This window comes from Phaenicophaeus curvirostris, chromosome Z, assembly GCF_032191515.1.
Source record: "Phaenicophaeus curvirostris isolate KB17595 chromosome Z, BPBGC_Pcur_1.0, whole genome shotgun sequence".
NCBI classification, from domain to species: Eukaryota; Metazoa; Chordata; class Aves; order Cuculiformes; family Cuculidae; genus Phaenicophaeus; species Phaenicophaeus curvirostris.
Window position 1 is genome coordinate 72,816,296 of NC_091431.1, and position 15,354 is coordinate 72,831,649.

At 43.1% G+C, this 15,354-nt stretch overlaps 1 protein-coding gene across 3 annotated transcripts in view; it reads left to right on the forward strand.

Annotated features, from left to right (window-relative positions):
- ARK2N (arkadia (RNF111) N-terminal like PKA signaling regulator 2N) overlaps positions 1-15,354 on the forward strand; it is a 49,863-nt gene that overhangs the window by 6,135 nt on the left and 28,374 nt on the right. For all 3 annotated transcript variants that reach the window (XM_069880374.1, XM_069880372.1, XM_069880373.1), the window contains exon 2: positions 11,776-12,592. In XM_069880374.1, the coding sequence (XP_069736475.1) occupies positions 11,869-12,592 (724 nt within the window). In that variant the 5' untranslated portion in view covers positions 11,776-11,868. The remainder of the gene's footprint in view (positions 1-11,775; positions 12,593-15,354) is intronic.

The following is a 15,354-nucleotide window of genomic DNA, read 5'->3' on the forward strand; positions in this document are numbered from 1 at the left end:
CTGACAAAGCGAGGTGGATGAAATGCTGTAGCCTGGGACCTCATTGTGTTTGTTAAGATGTCTTCTGGAAATGAAGTTGTTACAGGAAGGAGTGGGCTTGTAGGTGGTGGTACCCATAAACTGGGTTACTGGTAAACACAGCTGAGTTGTCAATAGCTACGGTTCCTGCAGAGCTGGTAATGCCTTTCAACTGCACTACACAGAATCCATGAGGTATCAGAAAAAAAAATTTCTTTGAGTAGTGCTTTTAAAAAGCCTTTGAGATAAAGTTTATTTTCTGTGGTTTCAGTTACTGATATAAGTCATCCTAAAGCTAATTCAAAGGCTTTGGATCCCAGACCATGCTTTATCTACAGCCTTTTCAACTCGCTGTAACAAAGAAAATTCAGGAATTGTTGAATACTGCTAGGCTAAGGTGGAGAAAGTTAGCAGCTTACCACAGCTAATTATTGAGGGCTTACCAGACCCCAATTTAAAGTTGGTTTGATAGCAGACTCTTAATTATCCTGTTTGGTTTAGGAGATCAAGGTGTTATTTCTACTTTTTAACACCTGTAGTGGATTTCACTGTGTATGGAACTCTCTAAGCTTCAGCAATAATAAGACTGTGTTGAATGAACAGAATGAGGCTGAATTAATACTCCAGATTTGGTGCTCTTCTAGCTCTGCTCTTGCTGGGGAAGTTGTATATGTTGTTTACATCTGCTGTTGCTAACCATTGGTTTTATTCTTAAGAAAGCTCTGCTAGCTGAGCCTTTTTCTTAAATCAAGGGCAATGATGCAACAAATTATGTTAGGGTAAATGGTGCTTTTATTTAAGGGTAAGTAATTTGAAGGGGTGTGGGGGTTTGTTTTTTTCCCCCCATCAGTACTTGAATGGTACTAATGGAAACTGTTTCAGTTTTCTTTTGCTCTTTTTATAGCTGGTAACTTGGTATCCTCTTACATCCTGTTATTTAATTTCTGTAGTCAAATATATGCAAAATCTTCTGTATGTTGTGGGAAAGAAATGTCTGTTTCCTGGTCTGTCTGTTATTTGCTCAAAGTTAGAGGTTGTTTTTCTTCACCTCTGCCAGCTGGAGTAAATGCTGTAGGAAGTGTCTGATAGTAAAACCCATGTCAGAAGCATTGTTCGTAATGCACTGGCTTTTGACTCAGGTCTGTTTTTTGAAATACCCCAAGCAGATTTTGTTCATTTGTAGAATGAAACTGTTTACTTCATACTGTTTTTTTCATGTGTTGTTTGCAAAAGCTTATTCGAAATTAACACTCTCCTGCACTGTCTTTCCTTTTTCTTTACCAGGCTTTGTTCTCCTTCCATTACAAACCTTGCCACAGTCCCTCTAGTTCTGCCCATGTCCACAGGTGTTTGTCTGTGGCTGCTGCATCCTACAAGAATTTAACTTCTTTTATTGCACTGGTTTCTTAAGAAAGCTCAAGTAAGGGGGGAGAGTGTTAGTATTTGTAAGGATACAGACTCACGGTTCACTGCCTTGAGTTAGCTATGCTCTTGAGGACAATTCCATGGCACAGGTGAGCTTTGTTGGTGAGAAGGCAATGCGTTGCTTCCAGTGAAGCTCTACCTGTTACTTACCTACTCCTAATTAGCTCATAACAGCCCTTCCTTCATCAGGAGGAACATGTGAAGAGTACGGTGTTTATTGTTGGCAGTTTAGTGGATGCTGCAATCAGTTTGCACCTCTTATTACTGGTCAGAAAAATAGTCAAGGGTTTGGTGTCCACAGCAGCCCAACAGGAGGTGGTATCTTACTAACGCTTTTATCATTTCAATGCAATGTGACTTTGCCATCAGTGTAATAACATTTTATTTCACCTACAGATTCATGTTGCAGTAGTTAATTATTAAGCTAATCGTATTCAATCTAAAGAAACAAATGAGCAAAATTCATTGCTGGTGGATGAGAAATGACTTGATCAGGTTTGGTTGGCTTACGGCTCCTTTTTCAGCCTTTCTGTAGGATTTAGGCTGTCACCCACTCTGACTTTCTCATACCATAAGTTGGCTATGTTACTGCCTCGTGTCAGGAAGATACAGGCCTAAAGCAAAGTACTGGTGTTGAATTAAAATATTGGAAGCTTAAAAATGCCTGGGTGTCAGTTTTATTTCCTGGGACAAAGATGTGTAAAAAGGTGTGATTATAAAGTGCTTAAACTGTAGAGTTGCTTACTTAAAATTCTTTGGTAAATGGCTGTCCTAAATCCGTTGCACTTCTAGTTCAGCTTGAGCTTTTAGGTAGCTGTCAGAGATTAGGAGACAGTGGAGAGCTGCTCTATGAGCTACGGAAGTATTGTTAGGTAGGCAGCACTGTTAGTGGAAAGGAACGTTACACGACAAAACAGCTTTCTTATCTGCTGGAAGTATCTGTCCTGATGTCAAGGGTTGTGCAATTTTGGAGTAGTGTTTTGCAAGATAAGGTGCACCATCCAATGGTTTCCATTGTTCCAGGCCTGCTGCTGCAGTTGTTGTGTAAAGTGCTCACCTTGCTCCTTTCTGGGCCCTATTCTGATATCATTCACCCAAAATCCCAACGATGAGGTACTTAGCTTTCCTCAGGGAGGCTGAACCAGGAAAGAAGTTGATGGGTGTGAACTGGCCCAGCAGGTAGGCTGTTCAGGCTCTTCAGGGTGGCAGTGGACAGTGGGATGGACTAGGGAGGGCTCCTGGAACCACAGCCTAAGCTGGCCCAGCAGGAAGACAGTTCAACCTCCTCAGAGCTGACTGCGGGATGGACTAAGGGTTCCCAGAACTGCAGCTTGTGTCCCACAGCACCCCTTACTGCTTCAAGATTCCTCATGACAGCAATGGCTACAATTGTGCCTCTCTGTGCTGGACCAGCTTTGATTATTGCAGGAGACAGGTTCAAGCTCTTCTTAAGTGAGTACTGCAGTACTGAGATGACTTTACCACATCAAAGTTCCATTTCAGTTGTCCCCAGGTAGAGCTGTTAGCGGCTAATGCATGGTGTGATTACTGTGAGGCTGTTTCAGATAAATGTTCTTAATAGAAAGAAAATCTGTGACCTGAAAATCAGGACTAATGTGTTCCTGTTGTGCCCAAGCAATTTAAAATGTAGCTTTAAAATCAAGAGTTGGGTGGCCAGCAGGAGTAGAGAAATGATCTTTCCCCTGTTCTCAGCGCTGGTGAGGCTGCACCTTGAATCTTGTGTTCATTTCTGGGCCCCTCACTACAAGAAGGACGTTGAGATGCTGGAGCGTGTTTAGAAAGGGAATGGAGCTGGGGAAGGCTTTAGGGTTTAGAGCACAAGCCTTATGATGAGGAGCAGCTGATGGAGCTGGGGTTGTTTAGTCTGGAGAAAAGGAGACTGAGGGGAGACCTTATCACTGTGTACAAGTCCCTGAAAGAAGGCTGTATCGAGGTGAGGGTTGGTCTCTTCTCCCTGGAAGCCAGTGACAGGACAAGGGGAAAGGTGTGCCAGAGGAGATTTAGGTTAGATGTCAGGAGGAATTTCTTTCCTGGAAGGGTTGTCTGGCAATGGCAGAGGCTGCCCAGGGAGGTGGTTGAGTCCCCATCCCTTGAGATGTTTAAAAAACAAGTAGATGTACTTGGGGACATGGTCTGGTGCAACCTCAGCAGGGCTGGATCGATGGTTGGACCTGATGATCTTAAAGGTCTTTTCCAAGTGAAACCATTCTATGATTCTATGATTTCATTTATTGTATTTTATATGTTCTTTATAGACAATAAGACAATAGAACAATAGGCCAACATATCTTGAGAAGAGAAGGTCTGTTTATATAGAATCGCATAAACTAGCAGAGGAAGCACAAAAAACATTTCCTTTGAGTAACAGAAATGGATAGGTGAAATGGGAAAAATTGTGAAACTCTAAACTGTTGAAAAAGGGGCATGTCTGTATGACTGTCCTTACTAGGGTGATCTTCTGAAAGTTAATATGTGGGAGACAAAAAGAAATAAAGCATGACTGTCTTAACATTGATTTCTGCTACTAGTTTTGTTGGAAGAATAATGAAGAATCTAAGAGCGAGTAACTTTAATGTTTAGAAACAGACAGCAATAAAAATATGCTCCCCATAATCTTTACAGTAGAGAACACTGTGGACTTCAAATTGCTGCACACTTGAGAAGAATGGTTTTGCTATGAGAAAGAAATGAGATTTTAGAAGGCTGAGTGCAGCCAACCCTGCATCCCTTTATCTGTATGCTAATGAATTTAGTTTTGCAAAACCCTTTTTTTTTGGGCGGGTGGGATTCTAGTGAAGCTTGGAATGTTTCAGGAAGCCTGTCAGCAGGCGTGTGAAGTAACCCATTGCTGGTAGTTACCTTTCATTTGAAAGAGGCAGGATATGTGTATTAAGCATTACCATGCAAAAAACCTTGTGTTTAAATGTAAAGTCTTGCTGCTTAATTATGCTGAAAAATGTGACTTTCCAAGGTTGCAAAGGATGCTCCGCAATCCTCTGTTTTAACACATACGCTTGTAACTTTTGTTCAGCCTTGGGTAATTTGTATATGCAGCCTGTTGAGCACTCGGTAAAAACAGTCTATTTTTAACCTGCTTGTTTATGCAAAACCAGTTGAAACACAGTATTAGTTTTATTCTTGCTTCTTTTGTTTCTCACCACAATTCTTCTACCAAGTTCCTATTCTTTATGATTGCTACCAGGCCCGATTTATGAATCATCTGATAAAAAGCCAGCTCCACTCCCAGAAAAGTGCCTTAGGTAGAATTGCATGCCAGTGAGTCAGCTTCAGGGCAGCATTTTCAAAGGAACGCTATATAAATTACACAGTATCCACGCGGGGGTGGCTTAGTGTTATGAAAAATCTGCTCTCGAGCATCGTGCACACACATCCACACAGAGCTGAGTCAACTCTCTTGAGTTAAAAGGAGTGCTGGTCACGCTTCTGTTGTTTCAGTTACAAGGGTATGCGTGACACGTGTGGTATCTTGGGGAGGAGATGATGTTCATCATCCCCAAAAGACATCAGCTAGAAAGTACAGAAAGTGTTGGCCCTTCTGCATTTGTCTGGATGCAGGTTATTGTTTCCTGATAGAGGTATAAGTATTTGGATTGATCAGTTTTTAGTTGCTTAGATGTTTGTTGGGCACAGCTTTGTGTTATTGGTATGTGGTGAGCTTGCTGAATTAGTTGTGTTGGCTTTTAATGGGAAGGAAGGCAATTTGAGTAGCAAAAAAAGCATGATCAATGTGTGCATACAGCTGCAAAGGTTTCTGGTGGAGCTTCAGAGGTGGTTGGAGTACTTCACATTTGTACTTCACATCTTCATAAATATGTGGCTCCTGTCGGAAGAGGACGTAACTTTGGTCTGTGCCAGAAGTTCCTCTTGTGTTACGAAGTGGACTTGTGGGTTATGATCTTCAAAGCAGCACACAACCCAAGTACTGGTCCTTTCATAACCCACCATCCTGGGGTGCATAGTCTATCAAGTGTTTGGTTCAGGGTTCTTGGTGGGCTTGCCTGAGTGTTTATATGTAACAAAAGTCAGCTGGTTTACATAATTGTGTTAGCCTCGTTTGTGTACACTTGTCATGACTGCTCTTTTATTCCATCTGTGCTCAGTTACATTGGGTAGATGTGAGATAATTGGGTAATTATGTTCACAGGTGATGGACATAATTGTTTGTTAGTGTGAGCCACTCTGTTCTTTAGTTCTGTATAAATACAAAAACATATTCAGATACAGATTGAAATACTGACTTTTGTGAGACTGGAGCTATGAGGTAGTAGATACTGCCTTTCAGCTCCAGGGACAACACTAAGTGTTGATACAGGCTGGGGGATGAAGAGATTGAGAGCACCCCTGCAAGGAAGGACCTGGTGGATAAGAAGGTGGACATGAGCTGGCAATGTGTGCTCGCAGCCCAGAACTCTGTCCTGGGCTGCATCCAGAGCAGCATGGCCAGCAGGGCAAGGCGGGGGGATTCTGCCCCTCTACTCTGCGCTGGTGAGACCCCACCTGGAGTCCAGCTTCCAGATCTGGAGCTCTCAGCCCAGGAAGGACATAGATCTGTTAGAGTGGGTCCAGAGGAGGCCACAATAGTGATCAGAGGCCTGGAGCACCTCTGCTATGAAGAGAGGCTGAGAGAGTTGGAGTTGGTCAGCCTGGAGAAGACCCCAAGGAGACCTGATTGCAGCCTTGCAAAACATAAAGGGAGCTGATAAGAAAGATGAGGAAAAACTTTCTAGCAGGACCTGTAGGAATAGGACAGGGGTTGATGGTTTTAAACTAAAAGAGGAGAGGTTTAGACTAGATATTAGGAAGACTTTTTTTACATTGAGGGTGGTGAAACAGTGGCACAGGTTGTGCAGAGGGGTGTTGTATGCTGCATCCCTGGAAACGTTCCAGGTCAGGTTGGATGGGCCTTTGAGCAACCTGATCCAGTTGATGATGCTCATGGCAGGGGGTTTGGACTGGCTGACTTTCATGGTCCCTTATGACCCAAACCATTCTGTGGTTCTGGGCTCTGGAAGGTTCTGTAGTTAGCTGTGCATTCTGAACAATTAACTCATATCCAGCAGAACAGCTTAACTCTTCATTTATGTAGTCGCAAAAGCTCAAAGGACTTACTTGATGTTATTGTCTGCAAAAATGTAGGTGCAGATTCTTCTTTTAAATTACAGCTTGCAATTGAATGGCTGGTGGTGCAAAGAGGTGGGTTGTTCAGACTGCTGGCTTTCAGTGGTAGAACAGCATTAAAAGGCAAGGTTCTGCCAAATAATGTTTTCATTTGTTTGTTAGAACTGGTGTAAGCAGGTGAATGAGTCAGAAGCAGGGAAACAATGTGGTCTGTTGGACTCTTACAGAAAGCCTGTCAGGAACAAACTCAAGTGACTTTTGACAGCAAGATGTATGGAAACCTTAATACTTCTCAAGTGAGAATCTGTCATGTCCCCATCTGCTGAGAAAAAGAGCTGGTTTGCTTCATATAAGCTGGCATCTTTTATCATTAATTGTTTCAATAACACCTAAAATGACAATGTGCAGTTAAGGTTAGGGTGTCATGGTGTTTATTAAGTATTTCAAGCCTTTTCATTTATTTGGGTGAAACGCATTTCCTTCTGACCTTGCAGGACATGCAAGTATAGAGACAAACTTTCACTGAGAGCAAAACAAAGATATTATGAAGGATGTATGTGTGGCCAGTTATTGATTGATAAAGGGCATTCACGCCATCTTTGGTGTAACTCCTTGTGCAGTAGTATATATTACTTAATAGCATACACTCCATTATAATTGTTCTTTAGGAAGCTAGTAAGACCTTTGTTTGAATTTAATTTTTTGCTTTTTTAAGTATTTTTTGTCTTTAGAAATCTCTTCCCAGAGCAAACAGTGCTGTGAGAGAAATGTTCAGTACCCTCTCCTGTGTCTAATTGGAACCTGAGAGTTCATGGTGTGATGAGGCCTAGCAGCAGGTAGTTTTTATCAGATTTGTTTTTTGGTGAAGGGATGGTTTGTTGCTTGTCTTCCCTTCTTTCATCTTCTTTTTTTTTCTATTGAGATAAATCCATCCTTAAGCCCATCCAGTTCCAACCCCCTGCCACAGGACCAGGCTGCTCCAAGCCCCATCCAACCTGGCCTTGAACACCTCCAGGGATGGGGCAGCCACCACTGCTCTGGGCAGGCTGGGCCAGGGCCTCCCTACCCTCATTGTGAAGAATTTCTTCCTAATGTCTAATCTAGATCTCCCTCCTTCCAACTTAAAGCCATTACCGCTCATCCTATCACTTCATGCCTTTGTAAAAAGTCCCTCCTCAGCTTTCTTGTAGACCCTTCAGGTACTGGAAGGCTGCTACAAGGTCTGCCTTCTATATATCAAGTTATTTTTTACATACTTACTAGTACTAGAATTGTTGGCTTTTTAAATAGCCTGTTCAAGGGACCTGGAGTGTACAGACCTTATCGGAGCAAGTCTGTTTCTCCACGCACACAGAAACACGGGTCAGCATTGACCAGAAATAGTTCTGTGAAGTCGCTAGTCCCTCTGCTGCATTCTCACTGAAAATGTAATTCACTGATCCTTGTGTGAGGGATCAGACCAGCGTGGTTTGAGTTGTTAAAGATCCTATTTAGTAATAAATAAATCTTTTTAAGTCACCGAATCACTGTTAGCAAGATGGTTCCATGTAGGTGAAGCATCAGGTTTTCTGGCTGATAAGCCAGAGGGGTGGAAAAGTGGGTACTACAGTAAGTGTTCTTGTAGTCGTTTTGAGAGTGGAGGGGTAAGTGATGTTCCCAAGGAGGACAGTTGTGAAAAATGCCCTTTAGCTTTGGGTTGAGCTCTGTTCTTTGTGCTGCCCAGGCTAAAAGGGTGAGTAGTGGAGAAGCTGTCCTGTAATTGTTAGTAGTAATTTACAAATACTTTTTTTTTTTTTTTTGCCAGGTAAATATTCTTTATGCATGTGTTTGAGCTACCAAACTTTTCCTTCCATGAGCAGAAAGTACATCTCAAATCTCTTGGAAAAAATATTTTTCCCTTCAAGCTGCATGGTCAGAGCAAAGCTGGGATATGCACTAGCAGGTACCATACCTATCCTGCAATATATAACTCTTGGCCAGTCATTTAATCACCAAATCTGCGTTTTGCTTACCAGTATAATGGGAGAATTATTTAATAATTTAGATTTGTGGATGAACTATGAAGAAATAGTGATTTTATTATAGTACTGGGATGTGTTTATGTCTCAGAACATGTGTATTCATCATTTGGGTTTGTTGATGTTGTGCTGTGGCCTTGGAAATAAATTGGTTCTTGTGTGATATTTATTGCCTACATTAAACTACCTTCTCCAGAATTCTTCTTTTAAGTTATTTTCAAGAGTGTCTTACTTGTTGCAAGTATTGGAAACGTTTTTCTTTATAGATATAATATTTCTGTGTTTTACAATACGTATTTTATTCTTTTTTTCCAGAGGGGGAGTAAAATGCTGGGTTTACTGTTTTTTTTTTTTTGTTTTATTTTTTTAAAAAAATTTAACAGACCTAAGTTGTCATCCCTCTTTCTTGTGTTGTCTGATAATAACTACACTTTCTTTTATTAGCTGATGTTTCTCTCCTATAAATACTTTCATAATTCCGTTACACCATCTAGCATTTCATTCCTTAGCCTGAAGGAAGCATGAGATCTCTTTTAATAGTCTTAAATAATTAAGTTTTTAAATGGGTTAGGGCAGACGGGACAACATTGAGCTTTTCAGGACACCTTTTAGAAGCAGGGAAGTAGTTTTATTCTGTGCTGTGGATGGAGGTGGGGAAGCAGCATACAATTATGTACGCACAGTTACAGGCAGGTTGGGATGCGTCAGGAAACTAAAAGAAGGATTGTAAGGGTGCATAAAAATCTCTGAACCATCTGATCTTTCTGAGCTGCTCAACACTAATTTTCTGCAGAAAACAGTAGATAAAATCTTTATACTTTGTTTTTTTCCCCTTTTCTGTCCTTTCTATTTTTATTTTTTTGAAGTGCCATAAATTTATCATTTATTTTCCTTCTAAACCCATAAATGATTTGTTCCATAACATGTGGTAATTCAAAGATCCTTATTCTATGTTGAATTCAAAATGAGAATTTAGGTGGAAGGTAATGATAAAATGAAGATAAAATGATAAACACTGTCTCTAAAACAAGTTCCCTGAAGATACCTTTTGCTTTATAACACGCAAGCCATCAATCACATAAATAGCTCGAGTTTTTTGTTTGCACTGAAGTAATGCCTTTATTACATTATAACTGGAAAGTAAAATCATAGAATCATAGAATGCTTTGAGTTGGAAGGGACCTTAAGCCCGTCCAGTTCCAACCCCCTTGACGCGGGCAGGGACACTTCCCACTGGACCAGGCTGCTCAAAGACCCATCCAGCCTGGCCCTGAACACCTCCAAGGATGGGTAGACACCACTGCTCTGAGCATCCTGGGCCAGGGTCTCTCCACCCTCATTGTGAAGAATTTCTTTCTAATGTCTATTCTAAATCTTCCCGTTTCCAATTTAAAGCCATTCTCCCTCATTCTGTTACTCCAGGCCCTTGTAAAAAGTACCTCCCCAGCTTTCCTGGAGCCCCTTCATGTACTGGAACCTGCTCCGAGTTCCCCCTGCAGCTTTCTCTTCTTTTGACTGAACAACCCCAACTCTCTCAGCCTGTCGTCATAGCAGAGGTGCTTCAGCCCTCAGATCATCTCTGTGGCCTCCTCTGGATGCATTCCAACAGTTCCATGTCCTTTTTGTGTTGGGAATTCCAGAACTGGACACGGGACTCCAGGTGGGGTCTCATGAGAGTGGAGTAGGAGAGGAGAATTGCTTACTGATGTGTGTGGATACTGTTCCTTGCTTGGAACCCACACTATCTGGTGCTGTTTGCCTGGCAGATTTTAGAGAATCTAGGTCAGCCTGTAGGTTCTTACGCAATGAGGACTCGTATGGGAGACACCCAAGGAACACTTGAATGGTGTATTAGATACTCCTAAAATGTCTGTGTGACTCACCAGCACAGTAGTTCTCTGTGGAGAACAAATTTGTGTTGCTCATATTTGGTATTTCTGGAGATCTTGCCTGTAGATATTGTAAACTCCGTATCTTTGGCAGTTTGGTGTCACTTCATGGCACTTTTTCGAGATGAGTTTTTGGTACATGAGGTCTGCTGGCTGAGCGGTTCCACTAACAAAGGAGCTCATTGATAGTCATCACAGAATTGCCTGCATTTGAAGGAACCCAGAAGAATCACAGAGCCCAACTCCTGTCTCTGGACAGGACAACTCCAACGCTCACACTGTGTGTCTGAGGGCTTTGCCCAAATGTTGCTTGAATAATATTAGGTTTGGTGCTGTGACTACTTCCCTGGGAAGCATTTCAAGGCTCCACCACCCTATGAATGAAGAACCTTTTCCTGATATACAACCTTATGCACCCCTGGCACATCTTCCTGCCGTTCCCTCGGGTCCTATCATTGGTCACCAGAGAGAAGAGATCAGTGCCTGCTCCTTCTCCTTCTCCCCGTGTGAGGAAGCAGTGCTGTGAGGTCTTCCCTCAGTCTTCTCTTCTCTAGGCTGAACAGACCAAGCGACTTTATATGCTTCTCATATGACTTTCCCTCTAACCCTTTCACCAACTTTGTAGCCTCCTCTGGACACTCTAGTAGCTCCAGTCATGCTCTGTAACATTCAACAGCTGTTTGGGTTTTGCTCAAAGTAGCTTGATTTCTGCTCTGTCTTGTTGTACTGTAAGTTTGCAAATTACCATAAAACCACTGTCGTTTTATAAGGTTGAGGTCCTGTTCAATTGTAAGTAGATTTCTCATAGAAATGGAAATTAAATGGTGTTCTGGTCTGCCCAGGTCAGTGACTACCAAGTCTGGGAATTTTTAGGATGGCGTTGTTCATCAGGTCTAAAATTCCCCACTAAGATATGTTTAAAGTTCTAGGTAAGGATATTTAACGTATGTTGCTTATAATATATTGATTTAAATATTATAAAGTAGAAGTTATGGGGTATTATTTTCTGATCTGTTCTGATTATTCTGGTGAGGTGAACCACATGTACTGTGATTCCACTACCTCCTTTGATGGGTGCATAAAAGGAAGAATAGTTTGGTGTAACAGGATGAGTTCACTAGGAAAGAGTAAATGACAGAAACCAGTATGATCCTGAACCATCCTGTCTATGACTAAAACCAATGAGTTTCTTAGGTAATACTGTGAAGAGCAGGACTGAGTGAGTTATTTGGGTCAATTATTCTGACTATTCTGTTCTCATGCAGGCTGCTGTGTTGCTGAAGTCCATATCTGGTTCAACCAGGCTTCCAGACCACGTGCTCCATGCTTTAAGACCAGGAGAACCTTGGTGTTCTGAGATGAAGATGGAGGCAGTGGGAAAAGCAGAAGAACTTGTTGATTCAGAAGTCCCACCAAAGACTTCTGAAAAGGAAGACACTGCTCCGGATGAAGACAGACCTATAGAACTGGAGACACAAACTCAGAAAGACAACGTGTCCGCTGCAGCAGACTCTGCAGTCCTCTCTTCCATGCCTTGCTTGCTGATGGAACTGAGGCGAGACTCCTCGGAGTCTCAGCTGGCATCTACAGAAAGTGATAAGCCAACTGGTGGTCGAGTTTACGAGAGTGACTCTTCTAATCATTGCATGCTTTCCCCTTCTTCCAGTGGGCATTTGGCTGACTCAGACACTTTGTCTTCCACAGAAGAGAATGAACCCTGTCAGGCTGAAGCTCCTGTAGAGGGAGACCCTTCTGCAGTGTCTGGGGCTGCAGTTGGGAGGAAATCCAGACGATCCAGGTCCGAAAGTGAAACTTCAACAATGGCTGCCAAGAAAAACCGACAGTCTAGTGATAAGCAGAACGGTCGAGTTACCAAGGTAAAAGGTCATCGAAGCCAAAAGCACAAAGAAAGAATTCGGCTGTTAAGACAGAAACGGGAGGCAGCTGCTCGCAAGAAATATAACCTGCTGCAGGACAGCAGTACCAGTGACAGCGACCTGACGTGTGACTCGAGCACCAGTTCATCAGATGATGATGAAGAGGTTTCAGGGAGCAGCAAGACAATCACTGCAGAGATACCAGGTAGAGGATGTTTTTTAAACTGAACTGTAACGCATCTGACATCGTTTCTCAGCTGTCATGCTAAATTAGATAAGTGACACTTGAGAAAATCCAGGAGAACTGCAGCTCTGTGTAAATTTGAAGACTGCAGTATATTAACAAGACATGGGGAAATTGTAAGATCTGTTCTGAGGTTTTGGTGCACTTTAGCACACCAACGAGGCATAGAAAGAGTGAGTTGGTGGAAGGACTGTCTTTGAGTAGCGGAATTTTTCAGATCTTTTCCTTTGTAAGCCTATATGAACTCCTATTAAGTGCTGTCAAATCCTATTAGGTGGTAATAGTGTAATAAATACATTCTTAAGTGGCCAGCGTTGCTTTAATATACTAAGACCACAGCTTGGCAACTGTGTTGGGGATTGTAGAATCATAGTATCCCTAGGTTCGAAAAGACCTTTGAGATCATCAAGTCCAGCTGTACCTGTCCACTAGTAAATCATATCCCTAAGTATCATAGAATCACCAGGTTGGAAAAGACCCATCGGATCATCAAGTCCAACCATTCAAACACTAAACCATGCCCCTCAGCACCTCATCCACCTGTCCCTTAAACACCTCCAGGGAAGGTGACTCAACCACCTCCCTGGGCAGCCTCTGCCAGTGCCCAATGACCCTTTCCATGAAAAATTTTTTCGTAATGTTCAGCCTGAACCTCCCCTGGTGGAGCTTGAGGCCATTCCCTCTCGTCCCATCCCCTGTCACTTGAGAGAAGAGCCCAGCTCCCTCCTCTCCACAACCTCCTTTCAGGTAGTTGTAGAGAGCAATGAGGTCTCCCCTCAGCCTCCTCTTCTCCAGGCTAAACACCCCAGCTCTCTCAGCCGTTCCTCATAAGGCCTGTTCTCCAGCCCCTTCACCAGCTTTGTTGCTCTTCTCTGGACTCGCTCCAGAGCCTCAACATCCTTCTTGTGGTGAGGGGCCCAGAACTGAACACAGGATTCGAGGAGCGGTCTCCCCAGTGCCGAGTCCAGAGGGAGAAGAACCTCCCTGGAGCTGCTGGTCACGCCGTTTCTGATCCAAGCCAAGATGCCATTGGCCTTCTTGGCCACCTGGGCCCCTGCTGGCTCATGTTCAGTCGCTGTCAACCAACACCCCCAGGTCCCTCTCCCTCCAGGCAGCTTTCTAGACAGACTTCTCCTAGTCTGTAGCTGCACAGGGTTGTTGTGCCCCAGGTCCAGGACCTGGCACTTGGCCTTGTTAAACCTCATGCCATTGGACTCTGCCCAGCGATCCAGCCTGTTCAGATCCCTTTGCAGAGCTTCCCTATCCTCCAGCAGATCAACACTGCCTCCCAGCTTAGTGTCGTCTGCAAACTTGCTAAGGGTGTACTCGATGCCTTCATCCAGGTCATTGATAAAGACATTGAACAGGGCTGGACCCAGCACTGAGCCCTGGGGACACCACGTGTCGCTGGCCTCCAGCTGGAGTTAACTCCATTGCCCACCACTCTCTGGGCCCTCCAGCCAACCAGTTTTCCACCCAGGAGAGTGTGCGCCTGTCCAGGCCAGAGGTGACAGTTTCTGAAGCAGAATGCTGGGAGAAACTGTGTCAAAGGCTTTACTGGAGTCCAAGAAAAATACATCCGCAGCCTTTCCCTCGTCCAGTAGGAGAGTCACTTTGTCATACAAGGCAACTGGGTTAGTTTGGCAACACTTTTAATAAGCCCGTGTTGACTGGGTCTGATCACTCAGGATTTGAGGTGTGACCTCAGTAGTGCTGACTACAGGGGTAAAACAAAGCTCTCATGATCCATGAGGAAATAAACGGTTAGAAATCTGATCAGCCAATTAGACACTCACAAGTCTGTGGGGCCACATGGGATCCACCCGAGGGTATCAAGGGAGCTGACATTAGTGCTTTCCAACCCCCTTTCCATCATCTACCAGCAGTCCTGGCTGACTGGGGAAATTCCACTTGACTGGTGGCTGGCTGATGTTACACCCATATACAGGAAGGGCTGGAGGAAGGATCTGGGGAACTAAAGGCCTGTCTGTCTCGCCTCGGTGCCCGAGAAGGTCAAGGAGCAGGTCATCTTGAGTGCTATGACACAACACTTGCAAAACAGCGTGGTGATCAGCATGGATAACACAGCACAGCTCTTGTGTGTGTTACAGTAGGACCATGTTTGCTATTGTAGTTCTGCTGTGCTTGCAGCTCTACGTTTCAGTGCATGGCAAATCTACTTAGCCTTATTGTAAATTCTTGCAGATTGTAGCTGGTTACCTATTTTAGGACATAAGTAAGAATTTACTGTTTACGCAGGTGACCAAGCTATAGCCACACCTAAATTTTCAACATCTTGGACAAAGCTGTTACCATTTTCCTATGTCATAAGGATCTATAAGTTTTATATTCATAATTTTATGACATAACTGTGTTAAGATTGGAGGCAGCAAATTATAGGGGCCTTCTCATGACTTTGTTTGCAAAAGCAAGATTAATTTTTCAAGTTTCTTGTTTGCTGAGTCTTTGTTATCTTATTAGCCCAAAGTGCCATGGGCAGGATTTTGTGTGAATGATTCTTGCAGCATATTATACCATAGAACCGTATGGCAATCAAAAATAAAATTGCATAAAAATAAACCTTTCGGCTTGCCGATTTTTACTGGTTCACATGCCTTTTTGCCTCTTGTGCTAGAAGAGTGTTTTTTCTCATGAGATAAATATTAGCTTACATAGGGCAAGAACACTTGAAGGAAAACTGCAATAATTAGTCTTAAGTTGCT